The 15106-nt window shown below is 37.9% G+C and overlaps 1 protein-coding gene across 6 annotated transcripts in view; it reads left to right on the top strand.

The window, feature by feature from the left end:
- ppargc1a (peroxisome proliferator-activated receptor gamma, coactivator 1 alpha) overlaps nucleotides 1-15106 on the top strand; it is a 296143-nt gene that overhangs the window by 258962 nt on the left and 22075 nt on the right. For 5 of the 6 annotated variants that reach the window (XM_089121964.1, XM_089121936.1, XM_089122056.1 and 2 more), the window contains exon 3: nucleotides 14908-15102. In XM_089121964.1, the coding sequence (XP_088978090.1) occupies nucleotides 14908-15102 (195 nt within the window). The remainder of the gene's footprint in view (nucleotides 1-14907; nucleotides 15103-15106) is intronic. The other variant, XM_089121983.1, reaches the window with a different exon arrangement.

Genomic DNA, 15106 nt, shown 5'->3' with positions numbered 1-15106 from the left:
ATGACGCTACCTAATCCTAACCCTACCCCAGACCTAAACCTAAGGTAAAGCGTAAGTTGGATGACGCCCTAGAATCGTCATCTAACTGACGTTAAAGGGTACCCTTAAACTTTGGATGTTGACGTACGGTCAAAAGCGTCAGTTAGATGACGTCTTGGGATGAGAATGTGTTGGTTTTCTCAAATCAGATTAATCAAAACGATTCCATTTATACCTGGTCACATAAATGTGTTTTTGCAAAACGGATATAAATCCGATCTTCAATTTCCACGCTACATGCAGATTTAATGGAGTCACGTCACCGGAAGCAACAGGTATTGCTGCGTTTTATTGATCATCAGCTAATTTCAAAACTGCAATAAGAGAGAGCCTTGACAGAACTGGTAAGATCTTTTTTTTGTTTTACATTTAATGAAGACGGTACTTACTTTCACTTTGATTTGCGATAGATTGCGGCACGTTGGCTTGATAAATAGGCACTCAGCTGCTCATCTGAGGGGATGGGTTTCGCAGTAGCATTGTCATATCTGACTAAAAAAAACATGATATATAGCCTATAACACGCTCTCAGACTTTATTTTTTAGCATTTTTGGGAGTAGTAAAATTTACATATGTGGTTTCAAGAACCAGATGCATTTACACTTGTCCAGTTCAACTGGAATGCGGCAAATTCAAATTGAATGCTTTTCAAAGGGCATTTACACCTGGTCTTTTCACGATTGGATAGCTATTCAATCACAGAAAACGCATGAAGTGGCCAGGTGTAAGCAGCCCCTAAAACTTGCACTTTGAAACCCGCTTTTAAAAGTTTGCATTTTCAGGCACCCAAAACGCAGTTGTCGTGTAAACGAACGACCAAAGCGCACAAGAAGTTTTACGTTTTTAGTTGAAAATGGTGTCTTGTAAACTTCCCTTTTAGCTGTCTCCCTAATCAACTCACCTGATTCAATTCATCGGCCCAATAAAGACTCCAAAGCTGAATCTGAAATCGCCCCTATACCCTCAAATAGGACATTATTTGAGGGGACAGCTATTTGTTGTAGTGTTCGTTCCCTATGGTTTGTGTCCGAAACCATAGCGAACGAATGTACGTTCAAAGGCTGTCGTTCAAAGGCTCGTTTTCATTCACTCATTCAAATAAACTGTATTAGTGGACTAACATAGGGAATAGTGATTGAGGGTTTAGGGGGGGGGGGGGGGGGTCGGATTCAGCCCAAGGCACATTTACACATAGCCAGGTATTTAGAGAAACAAATACCCCCCCCCCCCCTCCCCTCCGTTTTCAATAATAATGTTGTGTATACAACATCGTTTTCAAAAAAGCTGACGTTTACATCAACCTGCATAAATATGCCGTCGAGCGCCTTCAACTCTGCCAAACTGGGCGCTCACGTGACGTTAAGCGTTTTCTGGCGCATAATGTAACGTTTGAGAACCTAAAATCTAAAATCTCCACTTTAGCTGGAGTTTTTAGAAATAATCGTTTTCTGTGATAAAAAAAACAGGGTTTTCGTGTAAACGAGAGGCCAAACCACAGGGAAATATCTGCATCTTCCCTTCGTATAAACGGGGACCAAGACTGGTCTCAAACTCAACTCCTGGAGGGATACAGGACCCTGTCGAGTTTAGCTCCAACCAGCTCCAACTCACCTGCTTAAAAGTTTATAGTAATCCTGAAGACCTCGATTAGCTAGATCAGGTGTGTTTAATATGGGTTGGAGCAAATCTCTGCAGGGCTGTTACTCTCCACCCCTGGGCCACCCCTGCTCCAAGACCTCAAATATGTATGTTAGAACAGATAAGAGAGTGCACATGTTTGATGTCTGCCGTGGGTACTCCCTACGTTATCGCACGACCAATTCGTACGAGTAATTAAAAAGTGGCTAATTTGTACTAATTCATACGACCTCACTCGTACGAATTCGTACGATTTGTCCAAACCCACGTGATGGGTAGGTTTAGGGGTGGGGTCAGGGGTAGGTCATTCGTACGAATTCATACGAATTGGCCAATTCGTAAACTATGTACGATTTAGCAAAACGAGTGATGTCGTACGAATTCTCGTGAGATCTGGTTGGTACTCCAGGATCAGGATTTGAAACCATTGGTTCAGTGAATTTCTCTGGTTATGTCTCTCATTTTGCATGAACTAGTTATATTTAGGTATATGCCACAGCTCCATCTTGCTTCCAGAGGGCCACTTTTCGCCAACACACCTGCCTGGAGGTTTATAGTAATCCTGAAGACCTTGATCAGCTGGCTAAGGTGTGTTTAATTAGGGTTGGAGTTGAGCTCAGCAGGATGCTGGATTGGACATCCCAGGTATAAGTAGTATTTTCCTGGAATGATAATGTCTAGAGAGCAGTGGCACTGGTGCCACCATTGGGCAGTCCAGACAATTAGTTAGGGCTGTTTCATCACACTTATGGAGTGTTTGACTTCTGGTGTTTATTTTATGCAGTGAATAAAAAAAAAAAGAAAAAAAAAAGAGGGCAACCACTTAGTTGCAATGGTTGCGAAATGCAACAGAGCCCTGTCATCAACAAGAAACCTCTGAAGTTTTGATGGAGAAGCTTGTCAAACAACCATAGAGAGAGTCTGAATTTGAGTGGGCATAAGCAAATGTATTCACTTACAGGGGAAAAGCAAGGGAGTGCAAGGAGGGTAACATCACTTACAGTTGGAAAATAGTCCCCGCAGGGCATGTTTGGAGAAGCACAAGTTAACATAAAGCTTGTTGCTCGGCTTACTTGCGTACTCTTGGATTGTGCTTCTTTCACAGGCTCTGGTTTGCCTGTCCTGTATTCATTTTCATGCTTCTGTCATCCTTCTCTGTCCATATACACATCTTTTTTTTATTATTTGATGCTTGCTTTCCCATCTCTTGCTCTCTAAAGTGGTGGTTGCTTGTGGGACCTTTCTTCAGGGGCCTGTTGCCTCAGCTGATCTTCATTCTTAGCCACCTGATGCTCATCACAGAGCCAATTTAACACCCCACACACATCTGTGAGGGAGAGAGTATGGGGGGAATTTGTTGCCAAGAGAAATGGAAGTCTGTGTGTGGAAAAGAACAAACAAATCTTTTTTTTTTTTTTCAAACTCAAATCAAAGTTTCAGGACATTTTGTTAATGGGATTCGACTGAAACCATTGACCGAAATGTTTTCTGTTGTGTTTGACGGGTCTGTTTCGTGCACACACACACACACACACTGTAGAAATAAATATGCTTTATCTAATCAATAAAATTGTGGCAACAGATTACAAGCAATATTATTAATTAAATTGAGTAAAGTTTACACCAAAAAATTAAACAAAAATATCTGAATGACAGACGTCAAAGATTAATTATGTTATATTATCTTTATTTTATATTGCCAACATTAAAGACACCTGATGTTAACAAGCAGAATCACTGAAGGAGAAAACCGTCATTTTGAAACAAACCTAAAACACTGAGCACCATAATGGTGACTTAAACTTTTAATGAATTAATTTGATTAATTTTTACTCAACTCTATTGATAAATTTAATTAATAATATTGCTTGTAATCTTTTGCCACAATTTTTTTTATTAGATAAAGCGCATTATTATTTTTTTTACAGTGCAATAATCTGTTAATCATTATGTCAATTTTTAATTTACATTCAATATCCCTATAAGAAAACTAGAAGAAAAAATATGTTTGGTGCATCACTGAATATTTATATAAATTACAGTGTTGGTTCTGTTCACATTTCAGGTTTGACTTCAGGTTTGATATATATATATATATATATATATATATATATATATTTTAGCTGGACAAAAATTACTTTGTGATCACAGGATTTCATTGAGGAGGGAGAGTCTGAATTAATAACTGCAAACATAACTTACTGCATCCGTATATTGCCGCATGTTGTTGATAAAGTGCGAAAACACTCACACTCTCGCACACTCCGTTTCTCTAAATTTAACTTGACACAGAATTGCTTGGTTATTTTAGTTGAGTATGAAATGAACCTTGTTTTAAGCGCAATGCTTGATTGACAGGTGAGTAGGAGGTATTTTTTGGAGCATATGAGGACGGATTACACTACAAATGCAATATTGTTGCATTCGTTTCAGACGGCCTCTGAGTGAACTGAACATATTCTTTGAAGTACCAAATACCCTGGTATATGAAGTGCCATGCCGTATGCTGGATCAAAGTATTACCGTGCTAGATAAAAACATTATTTCGGACTGTCATCTTCATGTTGCAATCACATCTGATTATACATTTTAATCTAATTCCTTCAAGCCATTGATATGAATTACCTTAAGCTTTGATCTTAACACATATCTCTTGTGTTTGTTTGTGTACAGCATGTTTGCACCATGTCTGTTACAAGGTTTTTGCTTGCTTTGCTCTGGGTTCTTCACACTGTGTTCTGCCAGTTGAGTGTCATCTGATGGCTGCTACCCAGAACTGAAGCACCACAGGTGGTGTCACACATGAGACCATTTTTCCATGTCTGGGGACAAGTTGGTCTTTTCCTTGGACGTGGTGTTCAGCTTTCTAACTCCTTTTTATGAGTCTGGCTCAGACAGCTTGGTGGAAGTTGCACTGATCCTACATCGACAGTACAACCAGTAGGGGTGCAACTGGGCTAAAGGCGCCTCGGGGTAAAAAGGTGCCCTTGATTTTATTTTCCTCTAAACCACTAGATGGCACACAAACTTGCAGTAGCACTATTAAAAACATCAGCAAATGTATAAATTTGGCTGAATTGTCTTCTTAATGACTTTCAGTTTTGTTCAAGGTAATTAAAGCAACAGTTTTAAAATAACTGGAGAATATGTTTTACATATTCTTCTGTTATTGAAAAAACTGTTGCTATGGTATTTGGGGCAAAAAGCACAATAATTAGCATGGTTAACGAGACACAATAATTAGCACAAGAAATAGCTGGCTGACTTTTCCATTTGTTGACATGACATGGTTAGATTCAGATGGAAAAAATCATATATTAAGTTTTGTGACCACCATGCTTATAATGAAACCTTCATATTTAAAAATATGATATTAATCATATCATGTAATACAATATAATGTATTGTTACTGTGAATCTATATCAAAGTATTATGGGATCTCCTTTCAGAAAAAAATACATTTTTGAATGAACATATTTTAATGACAGCATATTTATTGAATTTTTAATTTTCAAAATAAAGAGAAAATAGTACAAATTTAACTTACATTACATTATTAACTTACATATTAGTACAAACGTATTAACATTAGCATGGCTATAGAAACATTAACTGTTTTTGGGTTTTTTTTGGTTTGTATCAATACTGTGTGTCTTTTATAAAAGACCTCCCACGCCACCTCATAAATGATTTTTAAACAAAATAAAGCACTTTTATGATTTATTTTCACACAAAAATCTGTTGCTCCATAAATTTTCAATACAAATATATCTTTCTGCAATCATAGACTATGGGGAGTAGTGAATAGCACATTTTTCTTAAGGTGTGCCTTTAGCCCAGACAATATATTGTACAACAATGCAACAAAATATGTCTTCGCCAAAATAACATTTCAGACAGTTTTAATTTATCATCACATATGGTAATAGCGCATCAAATATGGTAAACACAGAAGGTCACACATTTAACTGTAAAACCTTATTCTCGACAAATGTGGGCAAAATAGTTTTGATTTATTTAAAAAAAAAAAAAATACTTCCCTTGATCTGAGCGGTACAAGACTTGGCTACTTTTTCTAAGTTTGCCTCCTGAACACACACATTTTTTTTTTTTTTACTCAATTCTACAATGTTAAGTGGGTGAAAAAAACCTCCTTAATCTTATATTTGGGTCAAAAATGGGCACCCATAGATATGAATGGGAAAAACTGTAAAACCATTCTAAAATAAGCCAAAATAAGACTCCAGGTGACAGCAAAGTTACTTCATCTTTAGGTTTTAGCTCTACGAACTTATTGGAATGATATTTTAATGTAGTTAAAAAAAAAACATAAAAATAAGTATAATTTACATAGAAAATATGGTACTTTTTGAAGTAAATAAATTCAAAAATACCCCCAAAATAAAAAAAAACACACCATAAATGGATAAACAAAACTTTATCCAAGAGAGTGATATAACATTTATAATAAATAAAAATTAGGATCACACCTTAGTCCTCTGTGCCCACATTTGTCCACAATTACAAGATTAAGGGCTATAAAGTGAATACGGTTTGATGGCTACGTTTGCTTGTTTATTATTTATTATTAATCATTTAATTTAAAATAAAAGACATTATTTAATAACACATAATATTTAAAACTGTTCAAATGTGACTAACATGATTCTGTATTTTTTAGCAAAACACAATAATGATCAGTTTTGATGTCACCAATGTCTTGTACATGAGGTAGAAATGCCAAACTTTCCTGATTTAGTATTAAATTTATCATTTTAATGAACAGCACTTTGGTTAACTGTTTAGAATTAATCATTAAAAAAAAACGTTTTACGTTTATTTCAGTTTTGTCTATCAAACTCACTTGAGTATATTATTACACCCCTACTGATAATTTCAATGGCTGGACGCGCTATAAACATAAGCTCTTCAGTTTTGTGTGCATTGACATGCAAAGCGTCCACACACACACACACACACACACACACACACACACACACACACACACACACAGTCGCCCTGTGCAGTAATAGTCACATTTTGTAACGTGTCACCAGTCGTAAGTGCGGGATAGCCATTGTGGGCTATTTTTAGTCCGGGACGGTAATCTCTTCTAAGAGCCTTTCTGGGCCTGTCTCTTTCTAACCTGGCCGGAAATGCTAAGCCAATAAGCCTCAGGCGTCTGACTCAACTCGAGGCCAGGAGAGAAAGTGAGTCCCGGTACTGTCGTTTCCTGGATTATTTAATACTTCAACATCACAGGGAGGGGTAGTTTGGATCTCTGAATTCCAGGAATGCTGGTTCTTTTAGGGCTTATGCACTGCAGGGTACAGAGTGTTTTGGACATAGCTTAGTGGCGTCACACTGCACACTTTCATGGAGTGGGTAAATTAACAAACAAATGCTACAATTCTGCCATGAGGACTGGGCTGATTGCGTCATTGTAGACTTGCATGGGCACCTTTTAATAGCTCTGTTTGCAAGCTAAAATGAACCACTGTGACATTTATTCCTAACAGTTGCCATGAGACACGGTTTGAAAAATCACCATTTTTTTTTTCCAGTCTCATTCCTCCATCCATCAGTGAATCTTTTTATTCCCATCAGTGATATAAAGTGTGAACATATATTTTGAGCAGCTGGGAGTGATGCATTCTTGTCACTTTTTTTGATGCAAGATGTAATTCACTGCTGTACCAAATATTATTATTTCTATGTGCAGAAATGCACACAAAAGCAAATTTTGGTTGGTGTTTTAATTTGTGGCCCAGGCCAAGCCATACCTTTTAAATGTTTTCATGCACACTTATACATATAGTGCCTCCAAAAGTTTAGAAATGCTCTAAGCAATATGAGCAGAAGTCCTTGTCATCTCTTGGCGTAGATGCATTTTGAAGTCATTCATAATTATATTTGAAGACCAGACATATCTTTGAGGATGCAATAACTAGCAATGCTAGCAATACGAAGTTTCAAACATTGTCCAGAATAGAGATCATAATTAGATATTTTTTTCTAGATACTGATTTATTCATTCATTCATTCATTCATTCGTTGATTCGTTTGTTTACTCGTTGATACATTTTTGTGTGTTTGTTTAAATTGTTTAGGTTGCAAAGTGATGAAAAATGCCATTTAAAAGTTTGGGATCAGTAAGATTTTTGTTTTTTAAATACGTATTTTCTGCTAACCAAGGCTGCATTGATTTGATCCAAAATATAGTAAAAAGCTGTAATGTGAATTATTATTACAATTTAAAACAACTGTTATCTATTTGAATTTATTTAATTCGTGCTGTGCCGGAAAACTTTACATCCACACCACCGCGGTGGCTGAATTGCACCGGCGGTAGTCTGCCATATGAATGCTGTTTTACATGAATATTCCAACGCTATCTTACGACCAATTCATACGAATCCGTACGAGTGATTAAAAAGTGGCTAATTCGTACATGAACTCACACGTACGAATTCATACGATTTGTCTAAACCCACGTGATGGGTAGGTTTAGGGGCGGGGTCAGGGGTAGGTCATTCGTACGAATTCATACGAAACCCGTGGCCAACTCGTAAAATATGTACGTTTTAGCAAAAATCGTACTAATTTGTACGAGTGAGGTCATACGAATAGTTACCAATTAGAAATTCGTACGAATTGCCACGAGATCGGGTTGAATATTCTGACACGAGTGAACCACAAAATAAATAGTTGGTTAGGAAATAAATGTTAAATCGCAGTCATGGAAATATTCGGATTTATGACGAATGAGAGAGTTGTGCGTGAGCCCATAAATTTAAGCTTTGTCGGCTTTGTATTCTGGTTTGCGATCTGGTCTACAGATTGTCAGCAAATTTAACAATATTCTATTAGTTATTCCACTGGATATGGAATCTCTTGTTTCTTTCCCCAAATCTTTACTCATGCCTCACCCATTTTCGCAGGGGATTAAACATATTTATCGCTTTGGTTTGCTTTTCAACAAGCCTATTATATCCACATTATTTACTGTGGTAAAGTAGAAAAGTGGTGTAGGACAGATAGCCTACCTTTTTATTTGCATGTCAAATTCTTTTCAACACAGTCTCTGCTTATTATTTGACTTCAAGTTTCAAGTTTATTTGTAAAGCGCGTATGTAAATTTGTAAATGTCTTGCCCTTAAGGAAGATACAATTTGCTTTTCAGACCTTTTACAACAAGTAGAATATATATATATATATATATATATATATATATATATATATATATATAAAAAAAATATACAATTTTTTTTTTCATTACTACTACGGTCCATTACCACTACGGTGGTAAAAACTGCCATCGTTCACAGCCTTGTTTGCTCAAGAAACATTTTTTACTATTATCAATGTTGAAAACAGTTGTGTAGGCTATAATTTTAAATTGTCATAACATTATAAATGTCTTTACTGTCACTTTTGATTAATTGAATGCATCCTTGCTGAATAAAAGTATTCACTTACCCCAAACTTTTGAATTAGTCTATATTGTTACGAAAGCTTTCTGTTTCAGGTAAATGCTGTTCTTTTGAACTTTCTAAAATGTACACACCTATTTTCTACTGATAATAATCAGAAATGTTTCTTAAGCAGAAAATCAGCATATTAGAATGATTTCTGAAGGATCATGTGACATTATAGACTGGAGTAATGATGCTGAAAATTCAGCTTTGCCAACACAGAAATATTTTAAAATATATTCAAACAGAAAACTATTATTTTAAATTGTAATCATATTTCACAATATCACTGTTTTTACTGTTTTTTTAAAAATTTTGTATTAAATAAATTTAGCCTCTGTGAGCATAAGAGACTTCTCGATCCCAAACTTTTGAACTGCAGTGTACACCGAAACAGAGAGAAAAAGCAAAAGGAAGGGGGAAAACATGTTTAAAGTGCAATGGGAATAATGGTCTCACAAAGTCAAGGTCTGGTAGATCTTCCCTCACCTACAGGAGATGGAAGTCAAGGTAAAAGATAATGCATTTATTTAGTAATCAGCAAATAGCTTTTATCCAGTAGGGGTGAGAGCAGTGCAGTGGGTTCTGATAAGATCATTTGCTTTCAGGTGTTTTGCTGGCTACTGTACTCAGCATTGAGTGTAAATTGAATAGCATGACCTTTTGCAGCCGAATCAAATTGACTACGTTTCCACACGCGTTTTGGTGGTTTCAATTACCATACGTTTTTTTTTTTTTTTTTTTTTTGATATTGGAGTCCGTAACCCCACTCGTTCCTCATGGATCCTCGAATGAGAGCATGTGTTCATGATGGAACACGCATGCATGCAGGCATGCAATCTAAGCATTTTTGGGCTCTCTGCTTTCTGAATAAAGACGTATTCAGGCAATTGACCCTTGTGCAGTTAACACACGTGCTTTATTATAGAAAGAGAACTGTAGTCACGTCTTTCTCCTTTGTTGTCGCTCCTCCGCGTGCTTGGTGCAGTGTCGGTAATGATGTGCCCTGCTGCTGATATCATGGTGACAAATGACGGGCCGCCCTGCGGTTTGATGCTCATAAGCCTGCCAGAAGCCGAAAGGTCAGAGGGGGATTCGAAGGGTAACAAAGCACTTTTAACAAGAGAAGATGGTGACTTTAGTATGTCCATGTTTCCATTATGCTGCATTGGAATGAAACAGGACTCTCTTTCATTTCATACCGTTCCTCCTTCCTTCTATTTTCCTTGGCTGTCTAGCACCCTCCTGTATATGTTTATTCTCACAAAAGATTGCCTATCTCTGCAGATTTGCCAACTCTGACTTAAGCAAAGTTTGGTTCACATGCACGTTTCAAAAAGGAATAACAATGTGTGTGTTTTTTTTTTTTTCTTCGCCGCATTTACATATTTAGACTCCGTCTCTTTAGGAATCCGAGCACCCTAGTGTCAGCATTATTGGACAAGTTTCTAAAATAAGTAGTGCATCAATATGTCTGAGCACCGAAAACTACGTTTATTCAAATTGCATTAGAAACAGAGCTGTGGACCATCTGTTGCACCACTGCTAAGAAACAGCATGCAAACTCCCCTGTCTCTCTTCATGTGAAATTGTCAGTTTGTTGTGGTCCTTTTCATCTCTTTCACTTTTCTCTTTTTATTTGTCAGTAGAATCCGATCATCAAGTGGCACTTGCAACCACATATAAATTGGCAATATTATATTTGAATTTCCTTGCATTATTCCTATTGCTTCCATGTTAAAATAAGCAATGGCTCTTGCTGATGAGTTTGATTGGTACCCGCTCAAGCTTCTGGTCGTGGTGTTCCGACGGTGTCAAGGGGGTGGTAATGTTGGTGAGGGTTATGAAAAGTTAATCTTTGCCATACTCCGTCTCTCTGTGATCATTGCCTCTGGAGCAGGCATGCCTCGGTGCCCAGCTTGCAGGATCATTTGCGGGGGAAATGAGGTTTGAAATAGTTCTAGTGATTCCACTGGCAGAATCCTATTTTTGAGTATGACGTATGACTGCTGTGCCATTTACGTATACTGTGACACAATCTGGTTAGGTTTATTGAGGGAGGCTTACGTTGGAATGCTTATGTTAATGTCAGTAGCCTATGATGTGTGCCTTATAATTGTCATGGTGGTCTTTTTATTTGTTTGGTTGACCATGAATTAAATCAGTGTCATATTCAGTGCTCTGTACCATATCTCTCTCTCTGACCAGGCCAAGCTCACATAATGCAGCGTGTTACTTGAAAACTAATCATTCTCAGTTTCAATAAAGCCTATAAACCTTAAACATTTGTTTAAAGGAGTAGTTCACTTTAAAAAAAAAAAAAAAAAAAAACTTTTGCTAATAATTTACTCACCCCCATGTCATCCAAGATGTCCATGTCTTTCTTTCTTTAGTCGAAAAGAAATTAAGGTTTTTGATGAAAACATTCTGGGATTTTTTCCATATAATGCACTTTACTGGTAACCAAATGGTTTAAGGTCCAAAAGACAGTTTCAATGCAAACTGCAAACTGTTCAAAGGGCTTTAAACGATTCCAGACGATGAATAAGTGTCTTATCAAGATCAGTCATTTAAAAAAAAAAAATTAAAATAACAAAGTTTTATAAGCTCAAATGGTCGCGTTGCTCTGTTCTGTGATGTGCGTTCGTGACTCTCCTGTTCGAACTCGTTCATCAAAATGAATGAATCTTTTTTCGTGTCATTTGGTTCATTCATAGAACGAAATGAACGAATTGACTCGGGAAAAGATTCGTTCATTTTGATGAACAAGTTCGAACATGAGAGTCACGAACGAACCGTTTGGACCGTTTGGTTACCAGTAAAGTGCATTATATGGAGAAAAATCCTGGAATGTTTTCATCAAAAACCTTAATTTCTTTTCGACGGAAGAAAGACATGGACATCTTGAATGACATGGGGGTGAGTAAATTATCAGCAAAGGTTTTTTGTTTTGTTTTTTAAAAAATGAACTACTCTTTTAATCTTTTTTCAAAACATTCAGATGAGGCTTTGTTCAACCAGCGTTCAAAGTTTGTCTTTACGAACATGTGCTTCTTTTTAAGCAATTTTACAATTATCCATCCTGCTTACCACCACCTCTATTCAAATTCTGAATTTGAACTGAAATTCAAAAGGCACCTTGAATTGTTTTTTGTGTCACAGCAAGAACTATCAAACTATAGACAAATATTGAAATGGGCAAAACAATATTCCAAGATGTGAATTAAAAAAAAAATTCTGTTTTGGTAAAATGTTTTGGTTTTAGAGAGAATAAAAAGAAAAATCCATCAATCCATCTTCTCTTTAAACTTTTTCCACATTTTCTAGCTCATTTAATGTCTTCCTTGTGATTGTGCAAGGCTTTGGCTGTAAAACTCACTCTCAGTAATTGACTTTCCAGGTTTTATTACCTGAGGAGTTTTCCTTCTCTGTCGCAGCGTAGATGCAAGGCCGCAGACACACAGTCAGGAACCTCATATTTTACTTAGTCTTTTTTTTTTTTAATTCTTTCGTCGTCACCTGTGGGGTATCGCTCAGATCCCTGAATGAAATTAAATGGATTATTTATTTATTTTTCAGTTTGCAGTGAAGTTAATCATGTGACTAAATTATGGGGTAAAAGAAAAGGACCATGCTACCTGTTATCAGTGGCATAAGTTATATCTCAGGAATACAATGACTTTGGTGGAACTCAATAAAGGAGTTAAAGCAAGGACAATTTCAAAGACAGCCCGTCTGATAACAAAAGAGCGCACCTGATAATGAATGAATGGCGAATGCTGGCATGCCTCTGAAGTACTAAGGGAAAGGAGGGGAACTAGATGGAGTGTGACTTACCGAGCGCTTGCCAGTGTGTTTTATGGCTAATTGAAGCATTTGTGGTAAAACAGCCATGAATGGCACCCTTTAGAATTAGAGCGGGTTAATATATTGTGATCCCACAATTAGCCCACGATTGTTAAGATCTGTTTAATTCGGTGGGGTCCATTAAGCGGAATGGGAAAGGTCCTTTCTATTTTTCTTCCCTTCTTACTCGAGGCCATTTCTCTTTGGAGCTGCCAGAGGCAATCGATGGCTGTGGACACGGCTCCAGGGGTTGCCAGGCAAATCTGACCACTCTGGCACTGGGCTGGATGTACTTTGCAAATGTTGGTCGCACTTTGAATTATGAGTCGGAATGGAGGACAAAGGTTATTGAGCCTGTTTCGTAGAATGCGAGATAACCAATGTTGAAAGAGGAGTGCATGTTTTGGCAGAACGTTTGATTGCTGTATAAACCCTGGGGCACTCTCTGTCATTCTAGATAAAGTCTGAGCTAGAGTTCACACTTAACAAGTAGTTTTACCAACCACCAGTCCTTATTTGCTGCAATCTGAGAAAATTGTTTGCGTAAAGAAGATCCTCACATGTGATGAGCATCTATGGGAAGTCATCCTGAATAACCAGGATTAAAATTAGCTGGAAGGAAATGCTTATTGTTATTGCCGTCTGTTTTATTGGCTGCCTGGGTTTTTTTTATGAAGTTGCAGAAGACAAATTGCGGGAGACAGCAAAAGCATAGCTCAAAGAAAGGACGTTATTAGCCAACCATTAAATGGCAGCAGGCTAAGTCACAGGCTGTGAATTTCTTTCTAGCTGCTTTACGTCAGAACTCAGGTGTGTCCCTGTGAATGTTTTGTTGCGCTGTTATCTAATCCAATGCAGAATTAGGAAACATGTCCCGAGGAGGGCATTATGAATTCAGCGAAGCCGGGCTTAGTATTTTCCTCCCTGTCAGTGCGCCAATCAAACGTTAGCTCTATCAGCACTGAAATCTCTTAAATAGAGTGAGATAAGTGAAATGGCCTTGTTTTGGTGTCTCAAAAGCTGCTCTCGTGAGCACGGGGAGATGCTGGTGTGTAATCGTGGGAAACTATTAATAGAAAAGGGATCAAACGGGGTGATCGTTGCACATGGGACTGGAGGCTAAGCAATGCAACGCTTCTATCTAAAGAGGACAGTCCCCCTGCAGCCACCACGATTGTGGCCGAACGCTATCAGCAAGCGATGCTAATCCTGTGGTGTGCATAAAAGGATTTGTTCTTGTTGGCCTGCATACGCCACGTCCCCCAGCAATTTTTGGTGTTTATCTTTTGCAATTGCTAAGTCCCGTGGGTTTTGGTGCTGGAACTTCCAGCGCCTGTGACTTTTCCACAGCCACTGCTCTACAGATACACTACCCCTTCTGCGTTACCATCTGCAGAAGAGACAGAGACGGGAACATCAAAGACTGGAAGCGGCGTTTAGCATTTGATTCTGTAATCACACTTCATATGCTCCAAAAATATTGCATCTATTTCAGTTCACAATAAGGCTCCTTATCTATGGATTGCCAGCTTGAATTTTGTTGACGAGCCAGTTGAGACGTCTGAGTTAGCGATTGGAGGAACTTAACTTCCCTCTTTTTGTTTCTTACCTCTTTCTCGCTACTTCCCTGGGTATTTGCTGTGTGTCAGCTCAGTTAATGGGTTTCTTAGGGGAGATATTATTTTGGTCCAGTAAGCTGCATGTTTAATGTATGACTGACAGTGCTGACTCATGTGGCTTAGGCAATTTGTAGTTGAAAGAGATTTTGTTGTAAAAAAAAAAAAACGTCTCCATCCTCTATTAGCGATTATAGAGCACTGCTCCACTCAGTCTGAAAACAAAATGACTTCTCCAGACTAAAATGTCTTTTTTTTTCTCTTTCCCCTTTTCTTTTCGCCCCCCTTAAGAAGATAGATGAGGAAAATGAGGCCAACTTGCTGGCAGTGCTCACAGAAACCCTGGACAGTATCCCAGTGGACGAAGACGGTTTGCCTTCGTTCGAGGCCCTGGCAGATGGGGACGTGACCAATGCCAGTGATCAGAGCTGTCCTTCCACCCCCGATGGCTCGCCACGCACCCCAGAGCCAGAGGAGCCTTCCCTGGTAA

This window comes from Pimephales promelas, chromosome 1 (assembly GCF_988280905.1).
Source record: "Pimephales promelas chromosome 1, fPimPro1.hap1.1, whole genome shotgun sequence".
In the NCBI taxonomy this organism is placed as follows: Eukaryota; Metazoa; Chordata; class Actinopteri; order Cypriniformes; family Leuciscidae; genus Pimephales; species Pimephales promelas.
Note: the sequence above shows the minus strand (reverse complement) of the source record. Positions and strands in the feature narration are given on the sequence as shown.